The 25,053-nt window shown below is 47.3% G+C and overlaps 2 protein-coding genes across 3 annotated transcripts in view; both read right to left on the bottom strand.

The window, feature by feature from the left end:
* Positions 1-4,210: 4,210 nt before the first annotated feature.
* TBR1 (T-box brain transcription factor 1) lies at positions 4,211-12,994 on the bottom strand. Of its 2 annotated transcripts, XM_069781236.1 has the most exons (7): positions 11,352-12,994; positions 10,783-10,937; positions 10,322-10,443; positions 9,818-9,976; positions 8,868-8,929; positions 6,485-6,602; positions 4,211-6,379 (listed from the first exon to the last, which is right to left on the bottom strand). In XM_069781236.1, exons 1-7 carry the CDS (start codon positions 12,041-12,043, stop codon positions 5,759-5,761), a joined length of 1,929 nt encoding a protein of 642 aa, XP_069637337.1. In that variant the 5' UTR covers positions 12,044-12,994; the 3' UTR covers positions 4,211-5,758. The 2 variants fall into 2 exon arrangements, with proteins under 2 accessions (XP_069637337.1, XP_069637336.1); XM_069781235.1 differs by having other exon boundaries at positions 4,211-6,602.
* Positions 12,995-16,259: 3,265 nt separating this feature from the next.
* PSMD14 (proteasome 26S subunit, non-ATPase 14) overlaps positions 16,260-25,053 on the bottom strand; it is a 48,474-nt gene continuing 39,680 nt past the window's right edge. The window contains exons 9-12 of the mRNA XM_069781234.1: positions 22,721-22,795; positions 20,254-20,379; positions 18,893-18,955; positions 16,260-16,683 (exon numbers count right to left, since the gene is read on the bottom strand). Coding sequence (XP_069637335.1) covers positions 16,585-16,683; positions 18,893-18,955; positions 20,254-20,379; positions 22,721-22,795 — 363 coding nt within the window. The 3' untranslated portion in view covers positions 16,260-16,584. The remainder of the gene's footprint in view (positions 16,684-18,892; positions 18,956-20,253; positions 20,380-22,720; positions 22,796-25,053) is intronic.

Below are 25,053 nucleotides of genomic sequence, written 5' to 3'. Positions count from 1 at the left end.
CCTTGATCCTGAAAACATTTATGTCTGTGAATTTTTAGACAAGTGAATAGTCTTTGTAGGACTGACCTCTTACTTTACGTTATTCACACATATGAACTTGCACGCACGATCAGAGACTAAGGCAGGAATACACATTTACAAGCTATCAACATTTTACCTAAAATGTCTCTTAAAACAGATTCAAAGTCATTACCAGCTGTTTCTTATTTAAAGCTTAAGAAATAAGTGCTTGCTAATATCAAATATAGTATAGTATAGATAGTTTTACATAGAAGTAATGCAGTTTTCATCCATTCTGACTTCAGTTAAAAAAAAAAAAATTTAAATTGACCTAAAAAGTCAACTTAAGACCAACAAGATCATTCGTACTCATATCAGTCCCTTAGTGTTAGAAATACTGCAACTATGAGAAATTGCAGTCATAGCATGAATAAAACATCACAGATTTTATTGTGTAATGTATTCTATAAGGCCAAAAGTTACATCTAATCAGCAACGGCAGCCATGGATCGTTACGAATTAATGATTATTCTACCTCTGGAAGAAGGAAAATATTACGTATGCTCAAAAATTCAAGAGTTTATATATACATGTATATTTGAACCAATTTTTTTCTTCAGGTATACATATTTGAACAAATGGACAGCTTTCAAGTGATCACACTCTGAAATAAGCAGTGCTTTTGTTTGTGCATTCCCAGATTAATATGCATTCTGATAAATGCATGAAATGTTATCACTAAGCTGTGCGGCTCTCTAGACCTACCACAAATATATTACATCTCTTTAGCTGGAAAGAACGGGGTACTGAACGCAAACAGTCTGCTGCCTTCCATCTACTTATCACTCCACTATTTCAATTTTTTTTCTTTGACTTTGCCCCCATATCTTAGCAAGTGACACATTCCCCACTAGAGACCACATTCATGACAAGTTTTAATACTTAAAATGAAAACTTGTGTCCATTCTGCACAGAAACAGTACCTGGAAAGCATACTTTCATGCAAAATCCTTTTTTTCTGCTTTTCCCAATACACACACACATTCTTTTTTTGTATCACAGCAATTTTAAAATTGTCCTATGTAATTTAAATAAGATTTCCAAAAACAGTAACCTTTTACAGGGATAAATCAGAGCATTTCCAGTAATTTGCAAGGGACATACAAAGCACCTGAAAACACAGACTGTGAAGAAAACCATTTTAACTGTAGCAACAGCACTCACTGCATAATGTTATAAGGAAAATTATGCAATTAGGTCTCTTATCAGACTTATGAAAATTCAGATTTATGCCAGTTGGGGGGGGGGGGGGGCGGGAAATCATTGTTCACCACATCTCCCTTGAGCACTACCTAAGGGAGGGGAGTGATGACCAGACAGCGAAAATTAAGAAGAACGTGTCCCACCTTACGCCTATTCTGCCAATCTGTCGCGGTTGTTCTTCTAGCTCCATAGGTTTACATGATTTTTTTTTTCTAATTTTTTTTCTTTTTTTTTTTTTGCTGACAAGTAATACAAGACAGATTCTTGCCTTCTTAGGATCTTGCAATCTAGTTTAGACATAGCACGTCAAGTGGTGATGAAAGAAGGTTAGGGTGGGTTTGAAAAGATGAGGATTCCAACAGTAAACGATGCAGAGACATCAGTTTGGTAATGTACACATGTTTTGCATGATTCATTGGACCAAAATGGCCAAAGGAACTTAAAAAGCTGTCAAAGGCATCTTTACCTCTGACCTACCTAGTCATCCATCTGCTTCCTCATACTGTCAATCAAAACCCTCCCATCCTTATCACTATTCTATTACACACATTTTCCACAACCATTTCTCCTCCAGCTCTTAAAAAATATCTTAGCAAACATTTCAATCAGTCATTAAAAACCTTGTTAAAATATGCAATGTGTCATCAAATATGCATAGCGGACTTGTGCAAAATCTGCAGAGCGTAAATCACTGTATTACATTTGATATAGTATTAATGTGAAACATCATAGAAAGTATTACCAATAAGAACTTTGAATTACTTTCTACGGATCGGACCTTGATTTTGGGTTGTATCAAACAAAGCGAAGACAGGGCAACCGAACAGATTATTTTACACGATAATTGAATTAAAAGCCCGTTCAGCATGCCTAGAATGATAATACAAATTATACTTCATGTAAAATTCATGCAATTAGTTGCTGGTCTAACAAATTCATCCACGGGGTTTTGCTTCGACTAAACCGAGCGCGCTGCAAGTATATTATCATTTACATACACCGGGTCAAAACCTGCATGTTCGATCCTAGGTGAACGCAAACATTTTAACGTGTCGGTAAACATACGTTTAGCAGATACACGGGTGCGCCTCTAATAATAATAATAATCTAAAAAACTGTAAGAGTAACAAAGTGACCTACCGACAGGAAATAGCCTTTTTTACTTCTGCAGCCCTCATCTCTTCCAACCTCTCGCAGAAATAGTTACGGAATTATCCTGTCGAAATAGTTATGGAATGACATTAACCACTCACGCTCAGGGAAGGATTTTGTTCAGACCTGTCACGCGTTACGTGTTTATTCCAGACCCGCTGGGAATAAAGCCCCGCACGCTCGCTTCGGACAAGCGCTCTGCCCGAGCTGACCGCCCGGCTGGCGCTCCGGCGGGAGCCCCCCGCGCCCCGCCGCCGCAGCCGGGAGGCAGCGGGCTCCCCGCGGGGCTCCCCGCCTCGGAACGCCGCCGCGCCTCGGCCCGCTCCCTTTAGCCCTCTCGGGGGGCAACGCGGCGGGACGGGCAGCGCCAGGAGGGGCGGCTTTTGCCGCCCGAGAGCGGGGAACCGGGTCCGCCAACGTTTCACTTCTCACGGCCTCGCTCCCCCGGCTACGGAGGGCGCCGGGGCAGCCCCCTCACCCCGCCGCCGAGGGGGCAGCGGGGGGCCCGCGGGCGGCGGAGGGCTGCGGGCGACGCGGCGGGGGGGGGACGGGGACGCGGGCGGCGCCGCGGCCTCCGCCGCTCGGTGCGCGGCGGCCGGGGAAGGGCGCGCACCCCCCGCCGCCCCGGCTGCCCGCGCTTCCCCGAGGGGTCCTCTGCCGCCTGACGGCCCGGGCCGCCCGCCCCTCACGGCGGGGCGAGGGCGGCACTGGCCCCCACGGCCCTTCTCCTGGCCGGGGGGTCCCGCGGCCGCGCAGCCCCCACCGCCGCCCCGGGGGCGGCACCGTGAGCCCGACGGCCGCCGCGGCCGCGCGGCCCTTGCGCCCCCTCCGCGCGTGTCGCACCCCCACCCCCCCCGCGCACGGGGCGCGTGGCCAAGCGCGGGCCGCTGCAGCCGGCGGAGGCGTGGGGGTCGCAGGGGCCCGGCTCAGGTAGAGCCCCGCACCTTACCGGGGGGGGGGAATATGCAATTGGGCTGCTCAAGCCCCCGCCCCTGTCAATACCGCGACAGGACAAAATCGGCGTGGCGGCTCCGCACCCGCGCTTACCGCGCCGAGGAATCAAGCCTAAAACAGGCCTTTTATCCCAAGCACCTGTGCACCCCGACCCACGCAGGTGCCCGGGGATGGCGCCTTTCCTAAAGCCCCCAGAGAGGTGATTTTTAAGGGGGGGGGGGAGAGCAGCATCCATCCCCCCCCCGCCAGAAGGTGGGCAGAGGCGGTGGCGCGGGAGTGGGGTCTCCTCCGCCGCTGCTCCGCTCCCGCGCAGCGGGGACGGCGGCTCCCCCGAAAGGGCAGCCGCCCCGGGGGGCCCGGCCGGGCCCCTTCCCCAGCACCGCGGGGGCTCCGCCGTCGCCCGCCCGGGCAGGGCAGGCTGTGGGCGGGCAGCGCTGCGCCCCTCGCCTCTGCTCTGCCAGCAAAGGTGTCCCCGTGTCCCGTGTCCCGTCCCCCCCCCCCCGCCAGGCACCTCTCCCGCCTGCAAAACGCTGTCAGGGTTTTCGAACGTCAAAGACGGGGATAATTATAAGCCTCTCAAACCCGACGGGGTGTCATCTCCCTCTTTCTCCGACTGCAAAGCTCCACGCTTGGCCACGCGCTGTGCGGGCTCCCCCCACCCCCCCAAAAAAAGGCAACCGCTGGGCGAGGGGGCCGGCTCCGGCCGGGAGGGAGGGAGGGGAAGCGGCAGGACCCCCGCCCGGCAGCGGGGCCGGAGAGGGGCGAGCGGCCGCCAGCCGGTTCCCCTCGGCCTCGCCTCGCTTCGTACGTGCAAAACGGCGAAGTGCTCTCCGACACGACGTTAACGTTTTGCCAGGTTTATTTTACTTGTTATACACAGACGATACAAACGGGCAAAAACCGAAACATTTCTCAATGGAGCATGTACTGGTATAAATTATTCAGTTCCACAGACGTAACAGAACAAATATAAAAATCACAACATTCGATTTACAGAAGAGTCAAAAATATACACACGTTTATGACCCTGAATTTCTATTAGGAAATTTCCCCGTCGAGTGTAATCTAGACTGAATATTTAGCCTGATGCATATTTCAGTTTGTAATTTTTTTTTCCATATAAAAATGCATTAATTGTATAGATTTGCTACTCAAAATTCGAAGACTTACTATTCTGCTTCGCCGGGGGGGGAGACCTGGAGGGATACGAGTTCTCCTTCATTAATATAATAAGAGGTTTACAGGAAAGATCGCTCTTACTTTCGATGTGCATTGGATTCCCCAGGAAGTCAGATCTCGGTTAGCTACTTTATGAAAAAGTCAATTCCAAAACTAAATGCATTAAAATATACAACTCACAATTCATCTTCACTGGACTACACTATGGTTACCAACAATTCAGTCGTCTATATCTTTTTTTTTTTTTTTTTAGATTATTCATTACAAAGATTTACAGCAATATAAAGAAAGAGGGGGGAAACTGCAAAGAAATTTGAAAAGAGTTTGTCAGCATATTTGGCACCTGCAGGGACCAGTAATGGATTTGGCACTTGGGGGCGGGGGGGAGGGGGGGGAGGAATACCACAAAAATAATAATATTGCTGCTGTCGAGCTATTCCTTTTAAAGAAAAATACAGAGGCAGTTAATTTTGCTTTTGGAAGGCGTCATGCTACTTTAATCGACTTTCCTACGAGACATATTTCTGTTCTTTTGAAGGGAAAGCTGAGCTATTCCTTAGCTGTGTTAGCCCAGGGCACAGCGTAATTATTTCATGCAAGGAGTTGCAGAGAAAGTGAGAAACCCATTACTCGCTGCTACAGCTATGGACCACTCTACATTTCCAGCGGCGTTTAGAAAGAGTGTTTACCTGGGGAGGGGCAGGAAGAAGAGGGAGCAAAAGGGGGAGGGTGGGGGTGGTAAAGAAATTGAAACAGGATCTAAGTTTGTGACTTAACAATGAAAACAAAATAAAAAAATCCGAACAAATGAGGAAGAAACAGAACCCAAGAAAAGTAATCGGTTACAATAAATTAAATACTATGTACAGGCATTTCACAGGCTCTTTTTCCCCACCGTTACTGTTATCCCCTAGAATCCATCCGTGGTAAAAGGAAGGAAGCGCTGTACGGTTTGAGAGAGTCTAAGCATCCTACTTATCAGTGGGTTTCGGAGCGGCGGTGCCCCCCGCGCCCCCGGGGCGCCGCCGGGCCGGGCCGGGCCGGGCCGGGCGGGGAGCGGCGGCAGCCGCGGCTCTGCCTCCCTGCCGGACCGGGCCGGGCCGGGCCGGGCCGGGCCGGGGGTACGGATGGGGCAGCTAGGGGCGGGGGTCAGTGCGCTAACGCGGAGGAGTTATTGTGCAAAAGGACGGCGGGGCCGGGCGGGCCGCGCCTAGCTGTGCGAGTAGAAGCCGTAGTAGCCGATGTCCTTGGCGCAGGTCTTTTCGCAGTCCCGCTGGGTGAGCACCTCGCTCTTGAGGGGCGAGGAGCTCTCGGACACCGGGGTGTCCGAGGGGGAGATCCGCCTCCTTTTGGCCTGCTCGTAAATCCCAGAATCGGTGGAGTCGATGGACTTAATGGACGACGGCGTCTCGATCCAGCTGGAATCGGACAAATCTTTGGGCTTGGAGTCCTCGGCGCCCGGCAAGGGGGACCGCTCGGGGGCCAGGCTCTCCGCCTCCTCCCCCAGGTAGGGGTTGCCGGCGGCCATGCGCGCCGCCGCCGCGCTGTTGGGCCAGCAGGAGAGCACGGAGCCCGACTTGCTGCAGTACTGCGGGGGGCTGCGGGCCCCCCAGCCCGAGGGGTCGGCGTAGTAGCCCAGCGGCCGCCCGGCGCAGCCGGCCGCCTGCAGCGGCAGCGCCTTGACGCCGGCGGCCGCGTAGGAAAGCAGCGTGGCGGCGTTGCCGGCGAAGTCGGTGGCCGTGTCGTAGGCGGAGGCGGCGAAGTCGAGGCGGTTGTTGGCGGGGGCGACGAACCAGCGCTGCGGCGAGGGGGCCCCCGGGTCCTCGGCTTGCTGTGGGGAGAGCAGCCCGTTGGTGTGGGGCACGCTGCGGTCGGCGCCGGGCCCCGGGCCGGCTCCTGCCCCGGGGTGGAAGCGGGACTTGGCGTAGTTACTCACGAACTGGTCCTGGAGGAAGGACCCGGCCATGGCGTAGCGGGCCCCGGGCACGATCTGCGAGCGGGGCGAGTCGTTGGGGGAAGGCGTCAGCCGGTCCATGTCGCAGCCCGTGTAGATCCTGCCCAAGACAAGGGGAGAGAGCTGGGTGTCCGCCGCCGCCCGGCGCCCTCCTGGGCGCGGCGCCCGGCCGGCCGCAGCCCTCGGGGAACGGACGGACGGACGGGACGGGACGGGACGGCGGCCGCCCCAGCCCTGCCCGGGGCCTAGCGCTCCTCTGCGGGCTCGGCCTCCGGCGCCAGGAGCGCCGAGGGCCTTAACGGGGGGCCGGGAGGGGGTGGGTGGAGGGACGCGAGGAGAGCAGGTCTCTCGGGACCGGTTGGCCGTTCGTTGCCGGGGCTGAGATCTCTTGCTCCGGCCCGAGCCCGGCAGCGTCACATCCCGCGCGGTGACGCATTGACCCGTCCTGCCATATGCGCAACAGGCAACCCGGTCATTTGCCGCGAACAGCGTGAATGGCAGACTACGGAATCATATCGGCTGTTTAACACTTATTATTGGGAGTCGCAGACGAACCATCAACATTTTACCGAGTTTAAATTAAGCTAATCTTTAAACACCTACTGTAGGAAACGTAAAACCAGACACATCCAGTGTTCCCTGCGTGGCCTATATATAATTCTCCCATGCTGGGCTGCAATTTGCGATTATAAAAACTTTAATGGATGAATAACTACTATCTGTATTTAATTCAGGCTAAAACTGTGCTTTAATTAACCCTCCACGCCTCCTGGAATTTCTTATCCAAAATAAACTTGGCCCTTAAACAAATCCGACGTGCTAGACAACATTGAAGCTTCCCCCTCCCCCTGTCTCCTTTCAAGTGACGCCCTATAAAGTTTTTTTCCCATTAAAAAGAGAAAAGCACTTGCGGTTGGGGCGAAGGCCACGCAGCCTTTCTAAAGGCCGCGCATCTTCAGAGCTCGCAGAAGAGTGGGCGGGCACGGCCGCCGCTCTCCGTGGCACCGGGGACCGCCGTTCCCCTCCCGCCGGCGGCCCGGCTCCCCCGCCACAGCCCCCGCGACCCTCGCCCGTGGGGGAGAGCGGCCGCACCACGAGCATCCCGCCGAGGAGAGCCGGTGCTGGGCCCCGGGCCCCCCTCGCACTGGTTCATCAGGCCTCGGCGTCGTTTCCAGCCCGGGACTGAAATCCCGCTGCCGGGGGATGCTGGACGGCTGGCGGAGCTGAAGGAGGCTTAAGCAGGCGCTGAAGGTACGCGCGGGCTTAGGCCGCTCCCCGCCGCAGTTTAGGGAGGAAAGAGGAGGTTTCCCCTCCCAAAGCCCGAGCCCCGTCCCGCAGAGCCGGGCCCTGCAGCGCGGCGGGTGAGGTCCCAAGCCGCCCGCCCCCTCGGGCGTGTGGGCCACCCTGTGCCCACCACCTCCCGCTCGCCCGGCCCGGGCAGGGGGGCGTCGGGTGGGCCCGACCCCTGGCCGGGGAAAACGGGAGCAGCCAGCGGCTGCCAGGCCGGGATGTCCCCATTCGGCTCCCGAGGGCCGGGAAAGGCGGAGGGGGGGGGGGGGGGGCGAGGGCTGGTGCGCCCGCCCCCCCCCAGAGCCGCACTCGGGGCGGCGCCAGGCGCAGGTCCCGCGGGGGGCACGGCCGGGTGGGTCGCACGGCTGAGCCTGGGAACAGGTGGACCCCGGTCCGACAGGCAGAGGTAGCGCGGGGGCAAACCGCAATTAAAACTTGGGAAGCTTTAGCTCCGCCCAGAAGGAAGAGGGGGAAGGGGAAAAAAAAAAAAAAACCAAAAAAACAAAAAAAAAACCACAAAAAAAAACCCCAAACACCAAAAAAAAAAAAAAGCCTCCAACCCCAGAGAAGAACAAAACGAGACCAAGAAATTTTCCTCCGGACACCGGCTCTGCGGACGCCGGGATGATGCAGAGACGGCGGGATGCTCGGGGACTGAGCCCGGGATGGTGGGGTGCTTCTTTCGGAGCCCTTGCGCGCAAGTGAGAGGGGAACTTGGAAAGGGGCGCAAAGATCCGTGCCAGGAGAAAAACCCAACCACACGACCCCGCCGCAAGTGCCAAAGCGAGATGCGGGCTCAGGTGCGGGCGGCGCGGCCCCGGGCGCGGAGGTGGCCGCGGGCTGTGCGGGGCTGCGTGGAGCCCAGCCGCAGGGACAGCCCAGCCGCAGGGACAGCCCCTCCGCGCCCGCGGCCCCGCCGGGGGAGCTTGCGGGTGCCTCCCTCCCGGAGGGCTCTGGAAAAGCCTGACATGACACGTTTCGGTGCGAAACGAAGCCAGCCCGCATCCTAAAGCTTCCCCCCCTTTGCGATGTGTGCGCAGCCGGCAGAAGGGTAATAAAAATCCGCTTTACTTACGTGTCATAATTGTCTCGGAAGCCTTTTGCGAACGGGTTGTGGTCTATTTTCAGCTGTGTGATCTAGGGAAAGAGAAGATGAGAGCGCACGTTGTGAAAGCCTGAAAAACGTACCCTGCTGCAGCCAACACATTTTTTGAAGGATCAGGCTTTACTCTAGTCGGTCCAGTTGCCTTTAAAACGTGAAAAATAACGCTTCGGCGTGCTTACGGGTATCACGGTATAATGTTAAGGTTTATTTTATTGTAAAAAGTACGGTAAATTTTAGTATTTATCCCCATGTTTTGAGGCGTGTCAGTATTCCTACCGCATGGGTGTGAATACACTTAAATCCAGAAATTAGGTAAAACGTACCGCAGAACGGTAGCTAGGAGTTCACATTCGCATCGAGCAAAATAATTAAAGCAAGAATGCGGATTGAACATATGTCATTTGAAAAAGGGGTCACCAGTCTGCAGCGAAGCCAGACCACTCCGAAAGGCAGCCAGGCGTTAACGAGCTTTTAATTTGAGGAAGTTGCTCCGTCACCCCCGGCGCAATCAATGAGGTTGTTAATTGATCTTTGCAGACTCGAAGCTTAAGCTAACAGTTAACTGAGCCGTTTCCGACTGGAAGATAAACGCCCAGCTCCGGCCGGAGCGGCACCGCCGCCGGCAGGATTGCTGCCCGGCCCGGCGGGGGGGGGAGCGCAGGGCCGCGGCGGGCGGCCGGCCGGCGCGGGGCTCCCGGGGCAAACGCGGAGCGGAGAGGGCGGCCGGGGCCATCCTCGGGGCTCGCCAGCCTCGGGCAGGGCGGAATGGCACGAAGCGGGGCGGTAGGCAGCCCCGTCTGCCGGCGCCGGAGCGCCGGGGCAGGGAGCGCAGCGGCCGGGCAGGGCCGGGCCGGGCTCGGCGGGGTGCCGAGCGGGGAGCTCGGGCGACCGCAAGCGGAATAAACCGGGGAGGTCTTTACATCGGTGTTCTGGTAGGCGGTGACTGCTATGAACTGGGTCTCGGGGAAGGTGAAGGTCTGCACTCTGCCCGGCTGGTTGGTGTCCTCCGTCCCGTCTTCGTTCACCTCCACCACATGCAAGCGGGGCTGATACTTGTGGAGGGACTGCAAAACCACCATCTGCCAGACAGAAGGAAAGGAGGGAGGGGGCCGCGGGAAGAGGAGGACATTAGAGCCAGAAGGACGGGGAGAGCGATGCCCGCGGGCGGCGGGACACCCCCCCCTCCCCGGGACGACTGCGGGCTCCCCCGGCCACAGCGGGCAGCCGCGTCGGCCGGGGCAACGCGTTCGGGGTCGACGAGGCCCGTGGCAAAATAAACGGGAGGGCTTTTCCTCCCCTGCCCCCCTCTTCTTTTCACCCAGCGACGCGATCTGCAAAAATACACGTCCTTTCGGAAACGGCAGGATTTTGCCTGGAGCGTTAAAAACGAAGCCTGGCAGAGCGTCTGCGCTTCCCCCACTGACCTGCCCGTTGTTGTTTGATGCTCCTTTATTGTTTGTAAGTTTTAGTTTCCCAAAGGAGATTTCCTGGCGCATCCAGTGAGCTCCCGTGTTGGGGGAGTCGGGGTGCATGTACACCCGGTTTCCTAAGCGAAACAACAAAAAACACAACCACATCACAGTTCTCGCGTATACCCCGGTTCTGCCGCTGCAGCGGCACACGGGGTCGAAGGACCCCGTTAAAGTTAGCGGTATTTTACTGCCGAAACTCCCTTCATTTTGACCGCGAAGGATTAAAACAGCGTTTTCCGAACACCTTTTGCTTTCTCCTCCACCCTCCTTTTTTTTTTTTTTTTTTAAAAAAAAAAGCATCATTGGCCCATTCATTCTCGTTTAAGAAGTCGCCAGAGCCAGTCCACAAAGGCTTTAATTAATCATTCTCACCTACATATGTGTCGGGAAAAGTGTTAATTGGAGGAACTTGCCTTGTACATTGGTGTCCGCCTTGCCGCAAGGAACCCATTTGCCTCCCTGAAATCTCCAGTGGTTGGGATCCGCCAAAATTACATCCACAAAAATATTGTAGTGAGCCGTGGGGTCGAGACCAGAAATATTAAAACTTAGGAAAGGGAACATGCGCCTATAAAAAAGGAAAGGGAAAAAAAAAAAAAAAGGAAAGAAGGAAAGCAAGCCACCGGCAGCGACAGGCACACGCGGAGGAACCAGCCCGTTGTGCTTTATCCTCACGGCTCCCGGCAGCGGCCGGGAAATAAAAATCAAAAGAAACTCCCTCCCCGAAACGTCGAGCTCTCCGCGGGGCAGGGGTGAGGGCAGCGGGCGCGGGGACCCGCGGGGAGGCAGGGAGGGCTGCCCCGGCGGGGACCGGCACCGGCGGGACCGGCAGCGGCAGCGGCGCGCCCGGCGCCCGGCGCGGGGGCCCCGGCGGCGGGCGGGCGGGCGGCTCCCCCGGGGCGGCGGAGGCTCCGGGCGGCTCCCCCGGCGGAGCCCGGCGGCTCAGCCCCGACACCCGGCGAGGGTCCGCGCCGTGGCTTACCTCCCCTGCTTCGTGATGATCATCTCCGTCTGGTGCCGGTGAAATTTCAGCCAGAGTGGCCTGTTGCACAGGTAGACCTGAGCCTTGCCGGGAACGAGCCCCGGCTGGGTGGAGGAGAACTGGTAGAAAGGTGCCCCTTGGTAGGAATGGCCATACTGCTGGGGGTAAGGGTAGCCCGCCGTGGGGTAGCCTTGCGGAGAAGAGTTGGACAGGAGGCTGTTATAAGCTCCGTTGGTGATCACAGGATGGTGAGCCATGTAGCGGCTGGGGCTGGCGATGGAGAAGGCTGGGTGAGCAGGTCCATGCTGGCTGGGGTAAGGGAACATGGTACTAGGAGCAGAGGCAGCAGACTGGGGCTGGCTGGACTGAGAGAGCAGATAGCGATCTGCAGCAGATCCATCGAAACTGTGACGAAGCTCAGAGACCCCGTCCAAGACGGGAGAGAGTTTATTTCTCTGGACGTCCCCTGGTGTGTCCTTGGAGTCAGGAAAATTGTCTGTATCTGACTGATTCGTCATCCCCCTGGTAATTTTTTTCAAAGGTGAACTTCTCTCCAGGTTGTCAGTGGTCGAGATAATGGGATGATCATGCAAGGCAAGCTCAGATCCGCCTGCATGTGGGTAACTGCTGCTCACATTGAGAAATTTCTTGGAGAGCATGATAGAGGGAGAAAGACAATGCTCCAGCTGCATAGCTCTAGCACCACAGTAATAACCCTTCAGTCCCTGGATCTGAAAGGGCTCCTTAGTATCAGAAGCTAGACATCCTGGGACCCTCACTAGACAGAAAGCACTTCATCCACCAAATGCTTCCCAAACGTTTGATTTACTTTTTTTTTTTTTTTTTTTTTTTCCTCCCTTCCCTGGGAGAAGAGATTGGCCAATTGACACTATGCAGCAATCAGGAAAGACTCACTTTTGATCTTGCTGCTTGTGGAGAGGATGAAACGGCTTCTGCCATTGGTTAACCGCTGACAGTAATTTAATTAGATAGACATTAATTAGGATAATCACCTGGCTCCTGGTCGCGACGATCATGGCAAATTGAAGGAGATGATTTTATTGTGAGATAGAAGGAAGGGGAAGGGGGAAGGGAAGAGTGTGTTTGCTGTAAGAGCTCATTATTATGTGACCTTTCCAGCATTTTTTTTTTTTTTTTTTTTTACTACGGCTGGAAAATAAATCCAAAACCCTGCGATTCCCCAAATATTGCGCGCGTCTCCCCCCGCCTTTGTGTGTCAGGGAGGAGACGGGGTGCTGGGGGCTCCGGGGACCGGCTGCGCGGCGAGCGCCGGGCTGGGCGGCCGCTGCCCTCGGCTCACCTCCGCAATTTGCCTCCCCTTTCGGAGGGCGCAGCCCCTCTCCCCCAGCTCCTGTGAGCGACCCCCCACCCCCCCACCCCGCCGGCGCAACGCCCCCACCCCTTCCCACCCGTGCCTGCTTCGCGGGGGAAAAGACACCCTCCGTCGACAGCGGCCGCCCATCGTCTCTTTCAAGTTCTGAAATAATCATAAACCCCGCAGCCGGAGCGCCCTAATGTATCTGCCGCGGTGTCTACGGGTTCTTTGGTAAATAAATATTTTATCTGGGAGCCGTGATGCCGGCGGTTCTCAGCAGAACGGCGCGGAAGGCATCCAGCTGCCCGCCCGGCGCCGGATTCCTCTCCCCTCGCTGCCTGCCTCCCTCCGCGACGCGGTCCCGCGGGGAGGGCAGACACCCTGCCCGGCGCATCCCTCCCTCGCCAGCCGCCGCCGCGGCCCGGGCGGCAGGCTTAGGGCGGCGGCGGGGAAACCCAAACCGGGGCGACGCGGCGGCGGGAGCCGCCGGCCCGGCCGAGCCCCGGCCCCCGGGCGCTGGCGGGGAGCGGCCGGCGGCCCCGGGGCGGGCGCCGAGCGCGGCACCGCGCGCCTTCGGGGAGCGGGGGGGGGACGGGGGGACTGCGGCCGCCCGCCGGGGACCCCCCGCTAGCGGGAGGGACCGGCCGGCGGGTCCCGCAGCGCGCCCGTCCGCTTGAGCCTCGGGCTAAGGGGAAGCGGGACCCCCCGAGGCGTGAGGAGAGGCGCGGAGACGCGCCCGAGGAGTTGAGGGGACGCGCTCGCCCCCCCGCCCCGGGCAGGCATCAGCCTCAACCTCCCTCCCTAGGCCAGCTCCTGAGTTTTTTCAGGCGCCGGCTTTGTGCCCGGGGAGGAGCTCTCCCGGTCCATTTTTCGTAGCATTTTCCCCTGCGCGGTTTGGACTTCAGGTATGTTACCAACTGCGTCTCTTTCCAGGTGACGGCAGCAGCCGGCTGCCAAGTCCTCTGATAGTTAACGCAGCCTGGACCATTGCATAACAAAACCAAGACCAGCGTATAATCATCTGAAGCCGGGCCGAAACTTTGCAGGCTCAAATCCAGAGAAGATTAGGACCAGGATGACTTGTCAGACCGAGTATTTCAACGTTCTCAAATCCCACGGCCATTTATTTTGCTGTTGCTTAACCGTGAGCTAGTTCGGTTATTTGCTGCTTCACAGAAGCCAGCATACACCACTCTCTACAAGGACATTATTCTAATAAAACAATTTACCAAGCAAAAAGCAAGCAGTTCACTGTTTTACTCGCCGTCAGGTGGTACAGCAAACGCGACTTTCCATACTACACCTTCTCCTTTCACTGCTAAGGAAATAGTTTTGTTACTGTAACTAATGTTTCTGACACTTGTTTCACCAGTGTCCTCACCCTTCCCTTTCTCTGCTCGAAACAGACAGAGAGGTAATGGACTTATATAGGCAGGCGACGGGTCGAAATGCAGATAAAACCCTGGGAAACGCTGCCCTGCATTACGGAGCTACACCCATATAGATGCAGAGCTGCAATGAATTCAGTGGTATACTGCCAATCACATGGAAGTGCTAATATATGCCAAAAATCTTCAGTGCACAACTCCTAAACTGGTATAATAGGGGGATATGCAATGGCAGGTGGTGTTATAGAATCGTCATAGAAAGAAGGAGAGAGGTTTGCTAATACAATATGCCCGTCCTTCATGCTGACAGGTGACGAGGGGTCAAGCTGCTAATGAAGGTCTGCTCCGTTGTGGCTGGAGGCTCAGAAGGTGGCTGCTTGAAAACCTCTCTCTTCCTCCAAGACGGTATACGACGAGCTGCTGCCTTTCAGGTTACTGCATGCACACATTCTTCCAAATCCTGTGTGTAGCTCCTAAAGCACTGGACAAAAATGAGGAAAGATGCCCCGAAAAACAGCCTTTTGATTATTCATGAAACAGTAAATGGAAAATTGTGCCTCCAAGTCAAACTGAGGAGTAGCTAGAAAGCAGGGTACCACAGCACAAGCACATGCTACAGGAGATCTGCATCTCCAACAGACTCCTTTCAGCTACCCTCTGCAAGATGTACATTTGTCAAAATTAATTTAGAATATGCAAGACTCACTGGTTTGCCTCCCTGCTTACACCGGCCTTTCATGCATGTATACACTGCAGCACTGCAATAGCTTCTCTCCTGCTCTGCAGTGCCATGTTACCCACGACCTGCCAAACTATGCTTCCCTCATGGTGTTACACGTGCACGTGGGAGTAGATAGCGGCAGGGATGCAGAGCCCCAGTGGCAGACGAGCCCCGGGGCAGGTCCCCCAATCTCCCTGCGGTGCGCACATTGGACAACGGCAAGGCCCAGATACAGCCTTCCTTGGTGATACGCAGGTTTTTAGTGCCAACCGCCAGAAAGCACTTCCATTTAACTATATGCAGGCAAATGTGGTTTGGTACGTCTCCATTTTCCCAGTCTGATATTCTACTGCCTACTGTGGGGGCAGAGGGAAGGCCATAAGGAGGGCAGCTGCAAAAATCTGCATGTTTCCCACTGAAGTAAGCGCATGCTAAATATACTTAGAGAGAGTTATTCTAAAATAGTAAATTAAAAGGCCTAAATAAGACATTTCAAACAAAAGAAAAACCTTTGAATGGTAAAGAATAAATAAATAGAAAAATACTGGGCACAAAGTAGAAAATATACAATTTTATGGGCTATTTCTTTACTATGCAAGAAGCAAAATAAATTTTAAAAATCATCTCCAACACAAAAAGATGCATCTAGTTTTAAAATATTTGCCTGCCACAATTGTTGCCATTCATTTAAAAAAAACAACCCCGGTAAACAAAATATTGTGAGTGACACAGAAAGAGAACACTTCTGCCCAGGCAAAAGAATCAATCAGCCTAAGTACCATCCAATGCTTAAAAACCAACCAAACAAAAAAGCCCAACCAGCCCCCTGCCCAAAACCCAAAGTCACTCCCCAAACCCAGTTATTTGGCTTTGCCTGCTTAAAACCAAGCAGCCAACCCACCTGCCTTCCTGTGAGTGTTTCCCTCTCTAGTCAGTGGAAACGGTTTTAAATGTCATATTCCAGTTGGGACTCTTTCCATATATTTATGTATATGGACATCTCATGTATGTTCTCTTTCACAGGAGGGAGGGTTCGCGTAACCTAGAACAGCCTCTATCACTTTAATGTTTATTCTCAGAATACTGCTATTTATGACACCACTTGTGAGAGTTGTGTGATTCAGTTATCAGCATAACTGAATTCATTTTCTTAAGGTCAATTGTCTTCTGTGGATATTAGGGTTTGAATAATATTGAAAGGGAGCTGGCAGGGGAATTTTCAGCATTTTGGTTTTTGTACATCCTCAGAATTCAGCATGACTACAAATTTTTATTATTTTTTTTAATCTCAATGAGAGTATCTGGTAATCAACGGGAGCCAAATTGCATTAGAGAATTTTTGCTGTCCTAGAAATTAATATCTCAGTAGTTTTACAGTGGGTAGAAATAAACCTTTACCAACACTTTTCCTCCACCGTTAATTCCCACCGTCCTTTCTCAAAAAAGGCCTTCCAGAACTTAAGACAGGTTTGTAAATGTATTTTTATTATGTTGCAACAATCAAAATATATATGTACTACTGATTTTTCCCCCAAATATTAAATGAAAATGTAATACATTTTTGCCCACGCTGTGTTCTTGAATGCTTTGGAATCTGTAAAGACCCTGACATAAAGAAACTGAAGCAACTGCACAATTAGAGACTGAAAGGTGTTATAGTGCTGCACTTACATTGCAAATGAAGTCAGATGTCTGTGTTTAATCAAATATAGCCTCAACAGTCTCTGTTTTGTGAGTATTAGAAATAATAAACAAATATACACAGAAAGCATCACAACAGTAAATCGGTTATTTAAATACAACTGTATCCAACATAGCAGCTAAACACTGGACAATGTTTGAGGTCATCAGCACATCCACATGCTCTTCTAAATGACGTTTGGGGTCCTGAAATACAAAGGATGCCATGAGAGAAATGACTGAAACATGTCTGAAGGATTTCATTTACTTCAGGTCTATTTAAGATGATTGTGAGTTAAGGAACACAGGCCAGTAATACTCCTAAATTTTCCATTCTAACAAGACCTCACAAAAGACTGAATTTCCATGAATAAGATTGTATTAGTCCATACTACCACTCAGAATCTAAGCTGAGGATAGGAAGTAAATTTCTATCCAGCATCTGAAGAATAAACATGACAGCTATGAGTTTCAAGGACAACACACAGTATGTGGAATTTACTATACATCTCACTAAGGCCAATATTTTAATCTTAGTTCTGGTACATTGCAATTTGTTTTCAGATCTTTGTACAAATGTGTGTTCTAATCTTGTAAAGACTCAAGCATGATCTAACACAGTCTTTGAATAGTTGTGTTGACTACAAGAAAATTAGCATATTTATACCCATAAAAAATGAAAAAATGCACAATGCTATGTTCAAATGTTCTGAAAAATTGAATGTTAAGCCTGAGCAGTGTTCTGAAAATACACATCCCCACACACTATTACTCAAATGATGTGGGCATTTGTAGGCATCTGCATAGAACAATAAGATTATTTCTGGTTGAAAACCATACTCGTGCACTTCTTCAGTTTCAGAACTGAGATTAAATAATTAATCTCCAAATACTGCAAAATTATCAGGCATATTTAAAAGACCCTCTAAACTTTATTGTAGTGTTATTGTAGCATTCTTGTGTGTAAAGAAACTAAAATATGGAAGACAAGCATGTGTGAGATTTTTACCTTTTTTAAATAGAATTATTGTCAAAATCTAGTGAACCCATCTAAGTTTACATAAGTGTGCCAGAAAAATCTTTAAGCTGTCCTTCTTAAATAACTAGTTTTCAAAGATCATACAGTTCTCCAATATTCTCTCTGTTCCTAGCAAATTATGCAACCTAATAACATAATATCCCTATTGTGAGCAGCTGTTTGTCTACAAAGCTTTTTATATAAGTTGCATAAAAACACCACATGGAAATTACTTAACAACCATTTTGTAATTTAAAGAAAACTTAATTTTATCAGGAAAAAATTTATTTTCTTTTTAAAGAATTGTATCAAAATAGATTATTTTTCTTCACGTATGTGTAATGATTTAAACAACTAGTGAAGCTCAAGTTCTGTTTGAGATCACATCACAACCGTTAAAATACAACCCTTCTTACATGTTTTATTTTATATATGTATTTATGTATGTGTAGGTGTGCATAAACTCCATTGTTCTGAATGCTACAGAAATACACGAGTGACTGAACAATGGTGCAGATGTGTTATGACATAGCTGCTAGAAGCTGACACATAAGAGCAATCCAGAATCCTTTAAATTCTTCTACTGCTACTAGCAATACAATAAATACTGGTTCTTTAAGGACACAGTGGATATTTTTAAAGCTATTTCTTGTTTCCACTGCCCTTTCTGAATTTGAACACAACCTCTTACAAACTTGTTTTGCTCTCCTTTCCCTCACCAAAGCACCTTTTCTCAACCTTTATGCTGAAATCAAACATAGAAACAGTTTTCTGTTAAGTCTTCTATAAAGACATTATATCCTGACATTGCAAAGGGACAGAATGAATTGAGTGGGTGTTTTCAGTTTCAGCTATGGCACTAAACTGTCTTCCTTCAACAGCAATACAAAGCAATGCAGCTTACTTGCATACATATGTATTGGGGCTAAGCACTGACAGTGTGTTCATGAACTGAAGATAGGGGTGAGCTGGCTCTTTAGCCATGACAATGGATAAACAACACTCCCACATTTTTTCAATTATTACTATTTTTTAAAAGTCCTAACAGTTTTGGCCTCTCTAACAGACTTGGATATCTTTATGCCTCTTCTTGGAAAGAAATTAGAAAAGAAAAAAAAAAACCAACCAAAACAAAACAAATCTATCAAGTCTCAACACTGCTCCTCAGCATGTAATACAAACGCATGTAGAACACGACTTGCGGATATTCTGCCAATTACCTATAGTCAAAAGCTTTGTTCCTTACACAACAATCTTCAACAAAAATAAATTCATTATTTGGAGCGTAGAAAATATCTTGCACAAAGAACTAAAATCACCTACGCACACATACAAGAATTAATATTTAGAATGAACGAAGCATATCATTCCACCTCACTCTAATTCATCACACCTCACCTGCTTGCCAACATTTTTTATTGCCAGCTGTTCAGGTGTCATCTTATCTTCTTCTTCAACAGCCTGTGAAAGAAACACAGAAAAGGTCAGTGTTTCAGATTTCATTTACTTTTTCCCCAAGCCACAAGATCCTCAAAATATAATTCTCTTTCTAAAAAAAAAAAAAAAAAAAAAAAAAAAAAAAAAATCAAACAGCAACACATTTCAGAAAGTCAAAAGGAAAGGTACTTCAGCTTTTCAGCAGACGTGGGTTTAATTACTAAGTGTTAGTGCAAAAGATCAAGGCAAATACTCATGAATGGTTTTATTGTCAGATATTCACAAAACTGTTTTTAAGCAAAAATCTTAAATGAGCGATATCAACAGTTAAAGATAGTTGAAGATAATTAAACTAGTAAAGCAGAACCAAAAATAATGTTACCTAGATTGTTTCAACTACTGGAGGTTTGGTCTCAATAAATTTTTATACTGTTTAAAGTCACTTATTTTAATACATTTTTATAACGTTCCATTGCCTGCTAACACAGTATCTTTATGAAGTAAATCTACTAACTTAACTAGTGAATGTAATATTGAATTTTGTTTTTAAGCACTTCTAGGAAGTTAAAAAATAGCACTCATCAAGAATGACTGACATGCTTACTACTCACTGAGTGCTTGCTGAGATCTAGTATTTATAAAAAATATTTCTAAGTGTCAGTATTAAAACAGTACAAATAACTGATTCCTCTTTCTTACAACACCAATAATAATTTTTTATCTAAAAAGAATATTGAATTGGGCTCCAGAAGGTGTTCTAAATACTTACTATCTATCTACTGGAATGATACAGGTAAATAACCTTTATTCTGCTATACTGGTCAAGTAGTCCTTGACTGAAGAAATGAACAATACAGTCAACTGCTTATTTTGATCTACAGGAATCTTATATTCTCTTCACTAAGTAAAAATACAAAATTAATGCGATTACTCACATTTCAAGCAAAACGTGTAATTAAACACTTTGGTACTTTAGGGCAAAAAGTCAGGTGGCAAAGCCTGAAAAGCTAATGGGCAACTTCACATAGAAATGATACATAGTTGACTAATAAGAAACACAGTCTCCACAAGGCCATTAAAGCCACACTTGTACCTAATTTAACCAAATGCCAAGAAACTCTTTGCTGAAAACAGATTATACAAATCAAATAACCACTAAGATCCAAAAGAGTTCCTGCAACAATTATTTTGTTCTTACAGTCTAGTCCTTTACAAGTCATTCTGAATAAAGCTTGTGATAATCAACTTCTAAAATTAAGTAATAAATTTCTTCACTTCATAAACACAGCTACAGTTATACTATCATTATGGGATATGAATACCTTGTTATAATTCTTTGCTAATTCTAACATCTCCTTCACTACTGTTTCATTGAGTTTGCAATGTTCACTGTAGTCCTGAAGTGTCAAACCTTCCATCCAACTCTTCTTATGCAAATTTAGCAACATCTGCAAAACAAAACCTCTTCAGAGCATTCATCGTAAAATACATTCAAAATACTACGAAGACCTCTTTGACAGAAAAACAATTTTTAATAGTAAGAATGTAATAAAAAATTATTGATCTTACAGTCTTTAAATACAGGAAATACAATAATCAACTATTCTGCTAGAGCAGATGACATATTTTGCATAAATTTTTAAAGATCAAACTTCTTGAGCCCTAAATATGAAAATGCGGCATGGAAGCCAGGATCGCATTTACTTTGATAGTAATACTTAGGTTTTTCTTATGTAATTTTTTTATTTTTGCTGTAGGTCAAGAATGCACAATTGCATTGTAGGAGAGCTAACAGAAAGGTGACTATTTTAGCTGCCAAATAAGGAACGGTTGAAGCTTCTGTCCTCTGATGAAGTTGAAAAAATATTTTAATGCTTGGATTAAATGTATGAAGTAGTTATTTATGCTTCACTGATTGTCCTGAACTGTATGCAAGCAGGTGCCACAGTTGTGATGAAGTGAACTTCAAAAGCAACTAAAGCATGGCTTGCATGTGCATCCTCCTACAAAGTAAACAGCCCTAAAAACAACACGATAAAGTGATGCAGAGTTTTGATGCTGATAAATGCCAGGACTACTAGAAATATCTGAAATGTTTTACTTGACACTCTGATGTCATTCTTGAAAGAGTGAAGGAATAGCTACAATGACAATTTCCTGATTTTCATGAATAAAAAAAGTGTATTTTGTGGATCTCCTGCACACTTGAGGACTGTAGGAAGGACCCTTTCAGCAGTTTCTGCTTGCCCTCAATTTGCAAACATTTGCTACAGACATCTTTGAGAATCCGTAAGCCCTGTAATTGCTATCACCTGAATAAAAGTGCCTGTTTCATCCTAAGTACGGCTTCCAAAGAAACCTAGCTTTGGAACATATGAACTGAGAGGAAAGTTTGTGTCATAATTTGTATTAGCAAGATCTTAGTTACTGACAGAAGGAGTTGTAGGCAAACTGCATATGGACAGTTTAGCTAGGCTATCTGGATTTTAAAATTATGGTTTGGTGTGATGGGCTCCTCATCTAATACATGAAGCATATACTCTTCTTACTACAGATGGAGATAACAGATCACCACCACCACGAGGGGGTTTGAGATATGTATGAACCTTCCTTGTGAAAGATGCGTGGAGATAGTTGCTGCCTCACAGATTAAAGTTTCCCTAACTTGGTCAAGATTATTCTCCTACTTGCAAAGGTAATACCTTACATATGTGAAGCCATTAAAGAAAATACACACTTGGAACTTCAGAAAAGGCTGGATTGGCCACACTGTTGTGTTTGAATGCAAACAATAACCTCCAGAAGCTTTGCGGACACTTCCTGAGAGCTGGTTTTGTTGAATCAGTTACTCTTTTCAGTAACAGTGAGGTCTTGAAAGTCTGATACCATCCTAAAAAGGGTTGTGCATTTCACAAATTCTTTTCAACTCCCTGATTTGCATGCATATTCTTCCGTTACTCAGAACTGGGGTTTTTTATTACTTCTAGCCCTGTAAGAAGTCAAAATTAAGCGAGAAAACTATTCTGACCATTTAATCATGAACTCCAACTCTGACATCAATTTATAACCCTAACAAGGCCATGAACATACATAGGCATAACTGAGGACAAAATTTGTCTTTTTCAATTTCTGTAGCTGATAAATGAGCTTGCTTGTTTTTTTCTGTTTGTTTTTCTGGTTGAGACTGTCAAGCTAGATTTTACTTTTAACTGAGGGAGTCTGATACAAAAGTAACTGACAATATTTGGTGTCAGTAACTGAACAATATTTTTTCTGTAAATGCAGGACATCACTACTTCCTGATACTCAGTGAAGTTTTGGGGAGCTCCATTCATACCAACTGGAAGCACCTTCTGTCAATGTGATTATAGCCAACAAAACCCCTGAGATTCCTTGGTTACATATTTTCCAAAACGGAATTATAGTCTTCTAGCTTCAGAAATTCCAGCCTGTGAAAACCTAAGGCAGCTAGTATATCTTTCAGCTTCATCACTGAAAACTTGAAACTTTGCACAAACCTGTTAAGTGTAGAGAACAGCACGAGGACTTTCCATAAAGCATGTGGACTGAAATATTGTCAAACTATTTATATGAATATTAGAATGTGGTTTCGGAAGGTTTCATTGTCATGACTACACATCTAAGTGCTTTCTGGAAGAGAAGCCGTCTACTCCAGAAGAGCTAAAACAACTACTGAAAGTATCAGCAGTTGCAATCAGAATATAGTCACAAATGTTAAATAGTTTGTATAGTGGTTTTTGTCCTCTGAATAAAAGCTAAAACAATTACCTTTTGTTCTAGTTCATTCTTTCTGTAGTTGATGGTGATGGAATAGTAATGTCTGTTTAGTCCATGAATTAGTGCCTGTAAAATTCAGGGAAAAGTTTGCATAAAAATTACCCACCATTGAAATGAAGAAATATTAGAAGGGAAGAGTTCATTTAAATACAGCCATCTTCAAACATCACTTAAATAAAAGAAATAAACACAAAGAAACAATACACGGAGACTGTAACTAGGTATCAAGTAAATATACCTGTTCCTATTTCTCTTTCAGTGTTCGTTAACTGACAGTTATACTTTCTATTTCTAAACCACGGATTTTTTCACACAATAACAACTATCATAGGAAAAAGTGGTAACTGCCTGCAAACATTTGACCAATACATATGCACAAACATATTTCTCTCAAATCCTTCCTCTCTCAATAAATTTGGTTATCACTTCTCTTAAAATATAAGGCTCTTGGTTACAAAAAAAAAGAAAGTTGGCTATCTATTTATTTGCAACCACTGCCAACATTCCCAAGTTCATTCTCTAAGGTACAATACAAAGAGAGAGTAGCTGAAGCAGTGATTAAGCACATCAAGTATCAGTTAGACAATGTGCATCAAATTAACCTTGGATATTAAAGCTAATTTTCTTTTTTAACTTTAAATGGAAAAAAGCCTCTCTCATTTATAATTATGCCCTTTGCAAATTTGTCCTTAAACGTGTACATCACAATCTGATCAACTGAGATTAGGTTAAGTAACACCTATATGCATGTATCTTCTATTTTGCTTATGTGCATTACAGAATTTTTTTTTTTTTACATTTATGACTTAAGGGTGAGTTGGATTAATATCTGGGAGGTGTGGGGGGTTAAGAAAATTCTGTGATAAATCCTCATCGCAACTAAAATAATCTCTTTTTCAAATAAAATTTTACATATGAAGTATACATTTAGAAATGAGATATGATAAATCATACATAAAATATGCAGAATTAGTGGTAAATATTTCTTGTGTTTCAATCATTCCACCTATTTATGTTTAAATATATTCTTTACTGCTATGTAGAATGAATGTGTATTTGCATCTTATGCAACTTAATATTTCAGCATTCCAAAATTATCTGTATGAAAACTGAAAATGTTCTCATACATACATTTTAAACAGATTTCTTTTGCAAACACATATACAAAGATACAAAACTACTTGAATGGTTACATTTATAAAAACCAGCAGTTACAGATAACCATTGCTTATGCCACTACTATAATTAAAATCACAAAAGACAGGTTTTATCATCAATAAAGTAATTTATGGTTGAAACTATTAGCAATAAGTAGTTTCCACTGCTATTTTCTTATCCTACTCAAAATGACTGCATATGAGGTTTTGGGGTTTCTGTTTAAACTCAGTTGTAGATATTTAGGGAGTTTTCTAAAGCTCCTGAAATTTGACAAACAACTTTGCCTTCCCCCACTACCCTCTCTCTTTCCTCTCCCCTTCCAAAACCACTCTTTAGAAGAGTAGACAAATGTGAAAGGTAAACAACTGTTCCAATTCAAACCTGAACAGTAGTTGTAGTGTAGCCACTGCAACAGGTTAAATTAAAACCCATAAAACACTTTAAAGCAAAGCTTGTTCTTTGTGTGTTTTGTCTGAAATGGAAACCACCATTCTGACAAGGCTTACAAATTAGATGCACAAAGAGCAAGTAAAAAAGCTGTTGATAAGGGAACACAAGAAAAACCATAAAAAAAGGAACGAAGTCAAGCCACACACTATTCTTATTCCCGAGATTTTAAGGAATGTCTTAAAATCCCTGCTTCTAGCCCAGCTGAAATCAATATTTAAGTTTGCTGCTGAGCTCAACTGGGTCAGAATTTTATTTATGACCTTAGAATAAAAGCTGAACAACACTGCAAGAGCCCTTCCAGTTTTAAGAACAGAGTATCATTTTAAACTATGATTTTTAGCTTAATGGTGACATTTGTAACAGCTCACTGTCAACTTGCAAAAAACCAACACAAACGAAAAATACCCACTCTAGCAACAGAAACCCAGAACTCCCATGGCCAAAATACACCACGCTGTAGCGACAGTGACCTTAAAATAATGAATTTGAACAATACTACCAGCGTTTACAAGGGAGATCATTACATACGGTCCAGAAAAGGCAGTTAGAAAAGCCCTGAAACATGCAAGCATGGGCTTGCCTATATCCAATCAAGAGTATTAGCTGCTTATTTCATACTCATTATAGTTCACAGTTTTTACCAATTCAAAAATCAGAAGTAAAACACAACAACCTCCTGAAGCAGACACTCTTTAATTGTCTGATTTTTTTTGGCT

The sequence above is a fragment of the Haliaeetus albicilla genome, chromosome 4, assembly GCF_947461875.1.
Source record: "Haliaeetus albicilla chromosome 4, bHalAlb1.1, whole genome shotgun sequence".
NCBI classification, from domain to species: Eukaryota; Metazoa; Chordata; class Aves; order Accipitriformes; family Accipitridae; genus Haliaeetus; species Haliaeetus albicilla.
The sequence above is the reverse complement of the archived record's forward strand: the minus strand, read 5'-3'. Positions and strand labels throughout refer to the sequence as shown.

Coding starts and splice junctions, on each gene's coding strand:
- TBR1 (XM_069781235.1), bottom strand. CDS start 12,043: ATGCAGCTGGAGCATTGTCTTTCTCCCTCTATCATGCTCTCCAAGAAA. Junction 10,444..10,782: donor GGCGGACACCAATGTACAAG/GCAAGTTCCTCC, acceptor TGTTTCGCTTAG/GAAACCGGGTGTACATGCAC. Junction 6,603..8,867: donor TTCCGAGACAATTATGACAC/GTAAGTAAAGCG, acceptor TGTCTTGGGCAG/GATCTACACGGGCTGCGACA.